The 13195-nt window shown below is 49.0% G+C and overlaps 1 protein-coding gene across 6 annotated transcripts in view; it reads right to left on the bottom strand.

The window, feature by feature from the left end:
- Nucleotides 1–3: 3 nt before the first annotated feature.
- The window catches only part of IGF2BP2 (insulin-like growth factor 2 mRNA binding protein 2), a 167815-nt gene continuing 154623 nt past the window's right edge, over nt 4–13195 (bottom strand). For all 6 annotated transcript variants that reach the window (XM_012640091.1, XM_012640097.1, XM_012640105.1 and 3 more), the window contains 4 exons: nt 8545–8619; nt 5457–5588; nt 3292–3405; nt 4–1843 (listed from right to left, as the gene is read on the bottom strand). In XM_012640091.1, the coding sequence (XP_012495545.1) occupies nt 1751–1843; nt 3292–3405; nt 5457–5588; nt 8545–8619 (414 nt within the window). In that variant the 3' untranslated portion in view covers nt 4–1750. The remainder of the gene's footprint in view (nt 1844–3291; nt 3406–5456; nt 5589–8544; nt 8620–13195) is intronic.

Genomic DNA, 13195 nt, shown 5'->3' with positions numbered 1-13195 from the left:
TTTTTTTGTTTTTTGTCACAGAACACTGTTTGCAGTAGAGGAAACTGGCATTGCAGTCTGGTGGTATAATGGCTTGTTCACATAAACCAGTACATGTTCATCCTTTAGCGCAAAAAGCCCTAATGGCGCGTACCCTATGAAATTCAGGACATCTCCAATATTTTCTCTCTCTGTTTTTCTTTTTCATATATATTTTTTAATAAACATTTTCAAGGTTTGTCCAAAAGAAGGCCATATAGGTTCTTGGCTAGCGGAAGACAATTCAGAACAGTTGTTGCACACTTGGACTGTCACCTTCTCCAGGCTGGCAGTTGATATCTTATTTTTTTTCCAACTCATTTTTATTAAAAAAATAAAAAAATGCTCCAACTATCAGTTTTACAAAATCTCTAAGGGAAACACAAGAGCAAGGTGCTGAGGTAAAAAACACCTGAGGTAGCTTTTTTTTGTGTGTTTTTCTCGTTAAAAAAATCTGTAAATTTAACGCCCTGGGCCAACGACCTTGTGTAAATTGCTATTTTCCTCCACATTTTTTTAAAAGAAAGAAATCATTTTGCTGAATATTAATGGCTTATACACCAAAATGTAAAAAGACAAAATACATTCTTTCGTTGTGGAATTTTTCTTTGTTTGGTTGGTTGGTTGGTTTGATGGGTTCCTGTTTTCCTCTTCCAAAATGCTAGGACAAGTACCATTGACTCTTGTTCTTTTGAGTAACCAAGTGTAAGTTGAGGCTGGTTTGTGTGTTTCGCTTTTGTTCCTTTTGTGTGATGTGATACTCAGAGCACTGCTTTGCCTGGGGGGGAGGAGGTGCATAGATACAGGGGACTGAGACAGAGGGATGAGGGAATTCAAAAGAATGGGGATGGAAGAGGTGGGGAGGAAGGGAGGAAGGGGAGAGATAAACAGAGAGAGACAGAATTATATAGCAGTATGCAAAAAACCAGTTTAAAACCTGTGAAGCAAAGAGAAATGGGTGTATGAACTGGACAGGCATGAAGAGAAAGCTTCCTCTTCAAAGAGACGGTATCCCTTCTGTTGACATACACAGGTGATCCAGAACTGCTGTGAGTGTCCTTTCGATGAGAGTCCCTCCGGGTGAATTCTGTGTGGGTGGCCTCGAAGCTCCTCTCTACACCATCAGACCTCCCAAAGAAAGACTTCATTCTTTAAAGTCTAGAAAAGCCTGCTTTCTCTTTAAAAAGAAAAAAAATTAATAATTGATTAAAAATTGAAGTTAGTTGAGTTATTTGATATATTATTTCTAAAATATATTACCGCCGCAGGCACCCTGTGTAACCCACAGGCAACGTATCTTAACATCTTCCCTTCTAATATGTACACACATGTACAACAGAGACGATTTGCCAAAAGAAAAAAAAAAGGGTGTGAGTTTTGCTTGGCTTTGAACACATTCACCTATGTTAGTTCAACTAGAAGGGATAGCGTCTCGGGAGGTAAGGAGAGATCCCAGTGCGTGGTGAAGTGGATGGCTGGGGAGCCTGCAGAGGCCCTGGGGGGCGGGGCCAGGCCGGCGGGGTCTGGCAAGCCCGGCTGACCTTCCCCGTCCCCTCCTCGGCGCCTAGGATCCGCAGGGCCTCTGCAGAGTCCCTGGCCACCTCCGCAGACTTCTCATTCCTCAGGATGGTCTTTGGTTTGCTCCCGATCTGGCTGGCTGTGTTTGGTCTCATTCTGTCAGGTGTTGGAAGGGCTACATTCATCCGTTGTTTTGCTGGTGCCTGTGGGAGCCTCACTTGCTGCGCTGTGAGGCGACTCCCTGAGGATATTTCTGCTCCTGCTGCTTCACCTGTTGTACAATTTCCCTGATCTTGCGCTGTGCAGTCTGCAGCAGGGAGAGAAGGGAGAGGAGGGGACAGGGGAAAAAAGGAACCCAGTTCTGAGGACAAGCAGTAGGGGAGAGTCTGGGACTTGGGGGGAGAAGGGTGGGTGCTCAGAGAAGTGTCAACTACCCCTAGGCACCTTACTCTGGGGTCTTTTCTGCCTCGCAGCTAGTGGCAGAGGCCCCCCCACGCCCACTGCAAGGCTGCCGAGTGGACGGTAAGGGGGTGGGACCCCGGCAGCTTCCAGCTCACTGCTGGACACACAGGCCAGGGAGCAGAAGCAGGCAGCCAGCAATGGGGCGGGAGGGCGGGGTTGGGGGTGCGGAGGTCAGACAGCACCCCCTCCCCACTACGCACACTTGGGCTCCTGTGCTGCCCCACCCACCTTTCTAGAGAGGCCAGGAGGAACACCTGTGTGACTGCTGGGAGAAATGGGCTGGCCGTAGTGGACACGGGACAGCGAGGGGAAGAAACTGGGCCCAGACACTGCCCTGAACAACTGGAGCACACACTTCTGAACCCCAGCTCACCACCCCCCAGCCCAGCGCTGCCGCTACAGGCAGCTCCCGCAGACTGAGCTCCGTAGGAAGGTGCTGTTCAGACATATGCCCGGGGTGCCGAGGGGCTGAGACAGAGCGAGCAGAGGTGGGTGCGGCCAGGGGCTCGGACTGCAGGAGACCCAGTGGCATCTCAAAGGGCACTGGGCGGGGCCAGCAGTGTGGCAGGTGCGGACAGTCAGGTCTCCTGGCGCAGGTGCAGGCACTGGGAGAGCAGCTTACAGGGCAGACAAGCCTTCAGCGTCAGCACACACTGTTTGTCTTCATCGGTTAGGACAAGAATTCAGACTGCTTTCTCCCCAAACCCAGCCAACAAAAGCATCAAAGAGAACCAGGCCAAATTAGGCCAAGGCACTGGCCTTTCCAAACAAAAGAGCAGAAGCTGTGTGGAGGGGCTGTGTTTTGATAGGTGGGTCATGGTGAGATGGAGAAAGAAGAGAGAGAAATGAGAAACAAGGGTCTCTTGCCATGCGCATGGGACCTTTCATGGTGGGACCCAGGCACCCAGGCAGCGCTCGGGCTCCAGCTGGGGGACCCAGTGTGAGCTTGCCTGGTATGTGGCTCCCAGCAGAAAAGGCTGGGACCTCCTGAGGAGGGAGGGTGAGGACAGCCAAGACCTCGCCCCTCAGCATTGCAGGGGGCTTGAAATTTGCTGGGCTTGGCTTAAGGGCTTGACTCAGCAGTTCTACGCGCTTCCTCAAGCTCCCAGCGTGCCTGGGGGATGAACAGTGTCCCCTGCCCTGCCGGTGATCCCTCGAGAGCCAGGAAGAACCAGGGAGAGGTTCCATCTGGGTGGGGGTGGAGGGTGCTCAGGGCGTGAGCGCCACCAGTAGCTCAGGCAGAGAATGGAAAAGAGACTGGCAGGAGAGATGGGGCCCTCACAGCACAGGTACCTGGCTAGCAAAGAAATGCCCAATAATTCTGACGATCACTTCCTCATTTTCATCTGGTGTCTGGTCACGAGGCACGATGACTTCTGCACTGGTTAGGTTCTGTAGTTCGTTCACCTGTGGAGGGAGAACAGGCAGTGGGCTCAGGAGGGAGGGGGAGGGGAGTCTGCGCACCTTTCCTTAGTAGGGGACACCCGGGGCCATGGGGTTTGGGCCCTGGGAGGCTCAATGACAGGGAGAGGGAGTCAGGCGCTGAGTCCATGGGGCTACTTCTGGAGTCCCATTAATGCAGGTCTGCACATGCTCACAGTGACCCCGGCTTTCCAGTAACCCTGGTAAGAAGCTGACTCCTCCTGGACATGCTCTCCTGGGTGCTGACTGAGCCCACACCTCAGGCCCTGCTCTGTTCCCTACTCTTCATTTCCACTTCAGCCACCAAGTCTTGCTTACGCTGTTCCTATCCTTGGACTGTTATCCTTTCTTCCTGCCACTGGATCCCACCTCAGGCCCACCTCCTCCACGAAGCCGCTGAGCTCCCCTTATCTCAAACCATTTCCTGCATTCTGCTCCTCCTCCGTGCTGCCTCACTGGAACTGCTTCCCAGCAAAACTGTATGCTCCCTGAGGGACGCTGAGCTCACAGGGCGGTTCAGCAAGTGCCTAGTGGACAGCTGACAGTCTCTGGGGGAGGCAGAGAATTCACTTACCGATTGTGAAATCACCAAACAGGACATCCAAGGGTTCTACTCCCTCGTGAACTACCTGCTTTCTTTTGCCTACCACATTCCAACTCCGCCTAGAGCTCAGTGTGTGCGCCCTGGGGTGCTGACTGCGTTCCTGGACATAGGGAATAATCTGCATTCCACGTAACTTTACACTTTTGCATGAAGGTGACTCATCGTGTCTAGAACTTGGTTGTGAATCCTCTGTAAGAGTTTCTATATAAAGAACTTTACATAAACAGCAAACACACATATACAGACACACACACACTCTCTCTCGGGACTCTAGAGACCCCCCAGATTCCTGCCACCCAACACTGCCACTTTACCAAGCATGTACTAGGCTCTATTGGAACTTCTCAGGGTACGTCCCCCCACCAGGTGGTTAAGTCATGTTCCAGAACATACCCGTGTCTGACAGACCACCTGCTCACTCCTACAGGCTTCAGAGTCAGTGCTCTGGTTCTTTTCAAATTGCATTGTGTTACTGCCACCTTGAGGATGAAAACGTATTTTTTTTTTTTTTAGAGACAGGGTCTTGCTTTGTCGCCCAGGCTGGAGTGCAGTGGTGAAATCAGCTCACTGCATCCTTGCACTCTTGAGCTCAAGCAATCCTCCTGCCTCAGCCTCCCAAGTAGCTAGGACTACAGGAACATATGATCATGCCCAACTAATTCTTGTTTGTTTGTTTGTTTTTTAAATTTTTTAATAGAGATGGGGATCTCTGTATGTTGCCCAGGCTGGCCTCAAGTGATCCTCCCACCTCGGCCTCCCAAAGTGCTGGGATTACAGGAATGAGTCAGCACATCCAGCTGATTATTTTTTAAAAAACTATTTCCTTCTTGCCCACCACCCTATTGCTAAGCTAGCACCCCTACAACAGAGGAGTAGGTGTGAACAACAGCCAAGAGATGGACTCTGTAAGAGGGAGAGTTAGGCCCCTGGAGACATCTGTTTGGAGAGTTTGAAGAGTCAGGAGGGAGCACAGGACATCAAACCCTGCAGGCCTCTGAGTGTGAAATTCAGAGAAGGCAATGATCTGCTAAGGGGGTTGGCAGATGCTCTGCGTGAGACTCCCGCTTTGCTATTTTACTGGCTGCTCTGTGTGGTAATAAAGGGGGCAGAAGACAGCCTCCCTGTCTTCAGGGAGGAGATCTTCATTTCCCAGCATGGAGCTGAGATGGGTATTACCAGGCACAGGAACCTGGTGTTTTGGGCTTAGCATTATGGATGTAGGGCCCCAACTTCTAGAGTAATGCTGATTACATTTTCGTCCTTGGGATCCTCATGTTTCAAAAGGCTCAGAGGCCAGGAGCATCTTAGTTTGTTAGCCAAAGACCCAGCCATACACTGGGAGAGAAGGAGCCAGTGGGGCTCTGAGGGAACTCGGGCAAGGCCAGGGCAGGAATTTGACCCAGGTTATGAAGCGAGCCCAGAGCACACTTACGGTTTTGCCACCTTTGCCAATCACCCGGCCAGCAGTGGAAGAGGGCACTCTGATATGGGCTTCCAGCTTCACTTCTTCTTTGGGGTTAAAGAAGTTTTCCTCTTTCAGTTTTCCAAAGATCCGTCCCTGGGCCTGGGAGAGCAAGACATGACTGGTGACTCTCAGAGTCAGCTGCCAGCCAACCCACTTCGCCAGTGCTACTAAGGGAACTGAGAGTCCAGGCAACTAGACACCCCCCTTGCCAAGCTCCCCAGGGCCAGGTACCAGCCTCAGCTCTTGCAGACCTGGTGCCGCTCCTGCCATGTGGAACCACCACACTTTGAAAAATGTGCATGGGCACTCTCGCGTTTTCTGTACCATGGTAGTACCATGGCTTGTACCTCCAGGAGGCTTTCTGTATATTGGGCTTAGGGAGACAGGTGAGGGGATAGAACTCTATGTCTAATTTCCATATCCCTAGCACCTGTAAATGTTTGCTTGGCTGACTGAATTTGTTCGGGGAATTCTTAACTCCTACCATGAAATAATAGGTTCAGAGCACTGCTTATTAAAGGATGAAGGTGAAGGTGATGGCGATGAGATTTGATGAGCCTGATCTTGCTCTTTGATGTCTGCATTCAAAGCCAGATTAATCACTGTTCTTTTTTTTAACTTAAAGAAATTGAGATATAATTCATATAATCTAAAATTCATTATTTTACAGTATACACTTCAGTGGTCACTATATTGTACAACCACCACCACTATCTACCCAGAACATTTCCATCCCATTCCCTGAAATAGAAACCTGGTACCTATTAGCAGTTAGTTCCAATTCCTTCCTACCCCTATTGCTCGGCAACGACTAATCTACTTTCTATTTCTATGGATTTGCCTATTCTGAACACTTCGTAGAAATGGAACTGTATCATATGTGGTCTTTTGTGTCTGACTTTTCTTACTTAGCATAATGTTTTCTGGGTTCCTCCAGGTGTAGCATGCATCAGTACTTCATTCCTTTTTATGGCTGAATAATATTCTATTGTATGGATATGCCACGTTTTGTTTGTCTACTCATGAGTTGAAGGGCTATTGTTTTTGAATGGTTCCACATGTGTTGATTTTTTTTAAAAGAAATTATTTTATTTTACATGCTGTGGAAGACAGAGAACGTTGAAATAGATGAGAATGAAAAACAAAATCGAAGAACAGTCATTCAGAGACCTTGCCATGAAAGTAGGAAAGCTTTTGCCTAAGAGTATCAAGTCTAGGCACTAAAAATATAAAGCTGTTCTACTACCATTGATAGAACATTCCCATTACCTTAATAGTCCCTTAATTTTTTAGCATTTTTTTAATTCAAAAAATATTTGAATCCATGGAGGGCCTAAACGGGATAGTGTGTTACATGCACAAAAGGGGTGAAATCTAGGGCTTACTCTCCATCCAACTGCAGTTCATCCTCTAGTCACTACGAATAGCAATATTTTATAAGATTTCTGCCTGTTGGAATTTTGAGCCAAAGGTGAACTGGCTGACATCATAATCCCCTTCTGTAGTTCTTGTACGATTTCAAGAATTGATCTAAATCCTCTGGTACCTTAGGGCCTATAAAAATTTCACTTAAGTCAAATGCAGTGACTGCTACAAGAACCATCATATAAAAGTATACTGTTTTTAAAAATCACTGTCATGTAAGGAAAAAAAGCAATACAAATAATTTATACTATTTTATTTAGGTCCCAAATAATCAGAAAACAGTCATCAAAAGATAACCTATGCTGGCTGGTCGTGGTGGCTCACGCCTGTAACCCTAGCATTTTGGGAAGCCCAGGCAGGAGGATCACTTGAGATCTGGAGCTTGACCCGCTCTCTACAAAAACAAACCAACCACTAATTAGCCAGTGGAGACACACGGGAGCCTGTAGTCCGCGGTATTCCAGAAGCTGAGGCACCAGGAACCAGGATGGCTTGAGCCCAGGAGTTTGAGGTTGCAGTGAGCTACGATGACGCCACTGTCCTCTAGCCCAGGCAACAGAGCAAGACCCCCCTCTCAAAAAAAATAAAAAAATAAAAAACAATAGGCTTAATTTCATTTCTTCGGGTTTCACGAGAAAAGTTTTTAAAGAGATACTCCTTCAGTTGGCAAAAATGCATTAAAGGAGCTTACTGCTATAAGACAGATGCCCCATTTTGTAAACAGTTTCAAATAAGATTCCAAATACATTTTGGAAATATACAGAGCGTCGCACAGCTCAACAATCCATAGCCTTCCATTTTCCACCCACTGCACGCCTCTCTCCGTGAATTTGACCCACCATCAAAACTCACAGGTGTGCTCACTGCACAGGAGTAGCAAGTAAATGATCTGCCAAAATTCAAAATTCAACCTTGAAGTGTGTTTTCAGAGTCTCCTTCTTTAGTAGTAAGTTTAACCAGTATTTAGTTTCCTCCAAACGCCCCCAAAGCACATATACCAATCCACCCCCCACAGGAAAGTCCCCCACACTCGGTTCCCACGCTCCTTGAGGCTGCCCGCATGTGTTGATTTTATCTCTCAGCTGAATTTTAAATATTTTTAATGATAAAGATTTCACTTTTATAAATAAATGTGTCTCTTTTAGAAAACTCAGGTTATAATTTTCATAGGGAAGTAAAAAGAAACAAAAACAAAACAAAGTAAAACAACACACCTTACCAAAGAACTTCCAACAAAACATGCTGTTTCTCCTTTTACCTCCGAATGTCTCATAGCTTGAAGGATAGGAGTGACTAAAAGAGTCCGAGACATCCATCCTCAAAACCATGGCGAAGGGATGGGATCAGAGATATGTGAGAGGAGGTGCCACTTGAACTGGGTACCGACAGATGATCCACTTTCCCAGGGAGAGAAGGGAAGGAGGGCTTCCCAGCAGGGGACAAACACACAGAAGGAAAAGCCCAGAGGTTGGGGAGACAGGGCGAGTCTGAGACCAGTGAGCAGCAGCAGGAAGAGAAACGGAGGTTGGGCATCCCAACAAGAGCCTTGGACATGCCTCTGTGGTGGCTGCCCTGTGACCAGAGCCTGTACTGGGCACAGGGCAGCCACTGAATGGCCCTTGGCACTGACCTTGAACTGGGCTTCAGGTGGCCCGGTGATGATGACCATCCTTTCGCTGACGTCTGGGCCTTCTGCGGGGGCAATCTGCGGTTCAGAAGGAAAGAGGAAGATGCTTGCCGATGCTTGGCTGCGTCCCCCAGGTCCCTCTCTCTTGTCTGAGTGGACGGCATGCGCATGAGCAAGAGATTGTAGGGCTTGCTTCGGCCTTTGCACCTGGGGCTCTCACACCACGCTGCCTCCACCCTGGGTCTCAGCCATAAGGCCCAGTATCAAATTCGGGAGTCTGGCTGCCCAGAGAGGGTCAGAGCAGGTCAGAAGTTACTGCCTGTCACTGCCCCAAGCACCAACCGGCCTCCTCTCACCAAGACAAGTCTCAGAAAATAAGCAGGGAGTCAATAGCTCTAGGAAAGAGAGGCACAGGCTCCGCCAACCCGCCGAGGGCCCAGAGGGAAGAAAAGGCTTGTCCACATGGGTGTCTAATTGGAGTCTAGTTTGCAGGAAGGTAACCCTGGCTCTAACTCTCAGCTCAGATGGGCAGCTGGCGACGAGCGACACTGCGTTAGAGCGGGAGTGGCTAGGCCCACCTCCTCCACAGCAAATGGGCCATAAGTACGACAGCACCAGAGCAGGAGTGTGAGCACTTTGGTTCCAGTCCTGGCTCTGCACATCCCTCCCCTCCCTGGGCCTCCACCCTCTCATCCGTGAAGCTCCAAACCTCCTTCTCATTCACTTTCCATGAGTCTGAGTTCTTTCATAATATAACTCGGACAATGGTCTGAGCAAACACTTTTGTCAGAGAGGTCCTTATTACATATTTGTTTCTGCATGCCCTGCCTTATTCCCAAAAACTTCAAGGTGGCTTTAAAAACAAATACAAAATTAAAACTTAATTAGCAAATTGTGGCAAAATTAGACTTAATTAAAAGTAAACTGACTTAAAAAATACCAGGTGGGCCACACTCTGTTCTAAGCTTTCTAAGAACAAATACAAAAAAGAAAACATGATCAATTCCAGGGTCACAGTGTTCTAAGGCAAAACAAAACCAGCGGCTCAGGGGAGGCGCCATTCTGTTTAGAATGAAATGGAATGGGCCATCAGTGTTGCATTTATGCATGTGTGGTCTCTGGGTCACTGAGACTTAGTCCTGGGCTCCTCCCGGAAGACCTCCCCTCCACTGGGTTTAATTTTGTCTTCTCTCAGTATGTGCCGTAAGCCGCATTCCAGCCATGGGCCTCAGGCCCAGCGTTACTGTCCCAGCACTGTTGTGAATGTGCAGCCATGGCTGGCTCCGGCCCCGTCCTGCTCTGGAAGGGCAGACCCCTTCTCCAGATCTGTGAGGAGCCCTCTGGCTTGACTGCTTACTTAGTGGCCCGGATGAACGTGAGACACAGGTGACCAGCAACTGTGCTTCTTGAGGGATGTCCCTTTGCTGTGGACAGCCATTTCTTGGCAGTGGCGTCAGCCAAAAAACACAGAGCTCAGTGTGTCCAGGGGACTGGCAGGTCACACACACAGGCTGGCCCTTGAGACTGTTGGCAGGAACCCCTGCCTCTACTTTGAGATCCACAGCTGGTATGAAACCTGGTCCTTACGTCAAGGAGTTATAATAATAAAGAGAGAGCAGACCATGGGCATGATGGTTCCTAGCTCTCACCACCACCCAAACCGAGAAGGGCGAAAGGCTGATTTACGATGCACATCTACCAAATCAGTTCTGCCATTCTTGTCCACTTCCTAGTGACTTGTGGCTACTTTGCTCAGATTCTGAAAAGAAACCTCTGATTGCTCTACTGTTCGGCATTTACCAGCCTAGACAGAAGTCTCAGAGCTACTTATGTACTCCTGTAGTTCTGGAATGGCATTCCACAGACAGGCTTCCTCTGGAGGGGCAGGAACGAGGACCCCATTTTATGACCGAAGCAAACGAGACTGAGAGGCGAGATGACTGCCAAGATCGCAGGGTAAGCAGGGTTTAGAGTGAGGATCTGTAATTGGGTGTCCCTGGCGGACACAGGACGAATTTTGGGTAGCATTCAGAAGCCTGCTGACCAGAAGTTCTGCAGGAAAGGCAGGCAACGAGAACTCAACTCTCACCTGTAACCAAAGCATCTCTTGTGGTACGTCTCCCAGGTCTCAGCTCAGCCCACCCCCTGCCAGCACTCTGCTCCCACAGATGAGTTCAAAGCTCTCTCCCTGTCCCAGCAGCACCAAATGTGCCCCTAGCTGTGGCCCCGGAAGACTGGCACTGCAGAAACTGGGGGGCAGGAGGTGTGGCTCTCTGGAGTTAGTGAGATCATCCACCTTGCTTTAGAGACGGGTCCTTTTTCAGAGACCTGGTGAGATAAAGGGAATCTAGCAAAAACCAGATTGACTTTAAAAAGTAGGAAATATCTTTCACAAATACTAGGCTTTCCTGGTTTTCTTTCCTCTTCTTTAATGCTATGGAGAGAGGTATGAACTGGGGAAGAAGACTATTGGAGAAGAAGGTTGTTGGTCCAGCATAAAAAACACATTTTGGGGGCCAGGTGCAGTGGTTCATGCCTGTAATCCCAGCACACTCTGGGAGGCTGAGGTGGGAGGATCACTTGAGGCCAGGAGTTTGAGACCAGCCCAGGCAACACAGCGAGACTCTGTGTCTACAAAAAATTAAAAAATTAGCCTGGCACCGTGGCATGTACCTGTAGTCCCAGATACTTGGGAGGCTGAGGCAGAAGGATTGCCTGACCCCAGGAGTTCAAGGCTGCATGCAGTGTGCTATGGTCAGGCCACTGCACTCCAGCCCGGGTGACAGAGTGAGACCCATTCTGTCCTCCTGGTACAGCCCTGCTGTGTCTGCCCCCCACAGAAGCCATGTGCAAAGTGACACGTGAACACTCAACCTTGCTGGGACACAGGACTGTGGGAATGCTGTCGGAGGCAGCCCAAGGGATTAATACCTCTCTGTCTCTCGCTCTCTCCTTATTTTCCCAAAGGCCCTGCTGGGAATGATTCTGGCACAGCAGTCAGGTGCTATGGTGGAAAACACATGAGACCAGAAGTAGGACAACCTGGGCAAATCTTGGCTCTCTCATTCTTTAGCTTTGAGGCTTTGGACAAGTCAATGAAACTCTCTGGGCTCTGGATCCTCACAGACAATAGTAAATGAAGAGTTCCGGCTGCAGTTCCAGCTGCGGTTAGCCCCAGGAGGTGCTCAGTACCCTAGAGTCAGCTGACTTTCTATCTAAGAGCCAGTCCTGCCACTCATGTGCCTGCACTCTCTGAGCCTCCATCTCCTCAGCTGAACGAAGGGAGGATTTGATGAGATGATCCCTCAAGTGCCTTTTAGTTAAAATGGTCTTATTCCATCTCCTGCACGGCCTCTCAGATGGCAAGACTGGATACTGGGAGAGGCCCTCGGGCTACAGCCGGCCCAGTGCTCTCCACACTGTACTCATCCCACCGCGGGCCGCACCTGCCTAGCAGCACCTGGGCCAGGGTCTCATCTGTGGCAAGCCTGCTGGCTGCAAAGGCCCCCCCACGTGCCCCTCCACTGCCACCTTGGGGCTCTCAGCCTGTCTGCCCACCCCGCAGGTGAGATAAATGAGGCCAGAGGGGGAAAACGATTCACCAAAATAAAATTTGTTCAGGTCTCACTGCAATCCTTGTCCTGTACTGCTCAGAATGTTTTGTTTTTCCCTAAGCACACTTGCTATGGGAGAAATTCCAGCTCTTCCTGGGGAGAAAGTGTAAGCATTCTTTCTCTCCAAGTCATGAGACTTTTTGTTCGGAATTCCGGGTTGTCCCATGGCAGCAAATTATTTTGCGTAACAACGGAAACTCTGTTTCCGAAAGTGTTTCATGAGGCTTGGGACGTGCTCAGCATTCTGCCTGTGAGTCAGAGCTGATAGCTGGGCTTGGAGCAGGACCAGGGTCGAATAATCCTTCCCTTTCAGCTTCTCTGATGATTCTCCACATTGTGCTCCACAAGCAGGATGTGGGTCTGTCACTACAGCCGCATCTGCACTCATAACCGTTTCCATCAGTCAAGGGGCCTTCCTTCCTGAGCCTCTCTGCTCAGGCCCAGGGCTTCTTATCAGGCCACACCATCAGTTTTTGTTTATCTATGATTTTATCGTTGCTTTTCAATGTTTTTTTTTTTTTTTTTTTTTTTCTTTGAGACAGATTCTCACTCTTTTGTCCAGGCTAAAGTGAGTGCCGTGGCGTCATCCTAGCTCACAGCAACCTCACACTCCTGGGCTCAAGCGATCCTTCTGCCTCAGCCTCCTGAGTAGCTGGGACTACAGGCATGAGCCACCATGCCCGGCTAATTTTTTCTATATATTTTTAGTTGTCCGATTAATTTCTTTCTATTTATAGTAGAGACGGGGTCTCGCTCTTGCTCAGGCTGGTCTTGAACTCCTGAGCTCAAACAATCCGCCCGCCTTGGCCTCCCAGAGAGCTAGGATTACAGGCGTGAGCCACCGCGCCCGGCCCTCAATGAGTTTTTTATTCAAATTATTTTCTTAAAGTTCAAGGATTTTTGAAATGGAGACTAATGTATAAGCATAAATTATCACTCCACTCAAGTCCATTCCCATAGCCTGGGAAATATCCTCGACCTTTATTTGCTTTATGTTCTTGTGATGTGGAGGACAACGATAATCCAAAGAGGACCACACT

The sequence above is a fragment of the Propithecus coquereli genome, unplaced genomic scaffold (assembly GCF_000956105.1).
Source record: "Propithecus coquereli isolate 6110/MARCELLA unplaced genomic scaffold, Pcoq_1.0 Scaffold10, whole genome shotgun sequence".
Taxonomy (NCBI): domain Eukaryota; kingdom Metazoa; phylum Chordata; class Mammalia; order Primates; family Indriidae; genus Propithecus; species Propithecus coquereli.
This window is presented reverse-complemented; position numbering and strand designations above follow the sequence as displayed.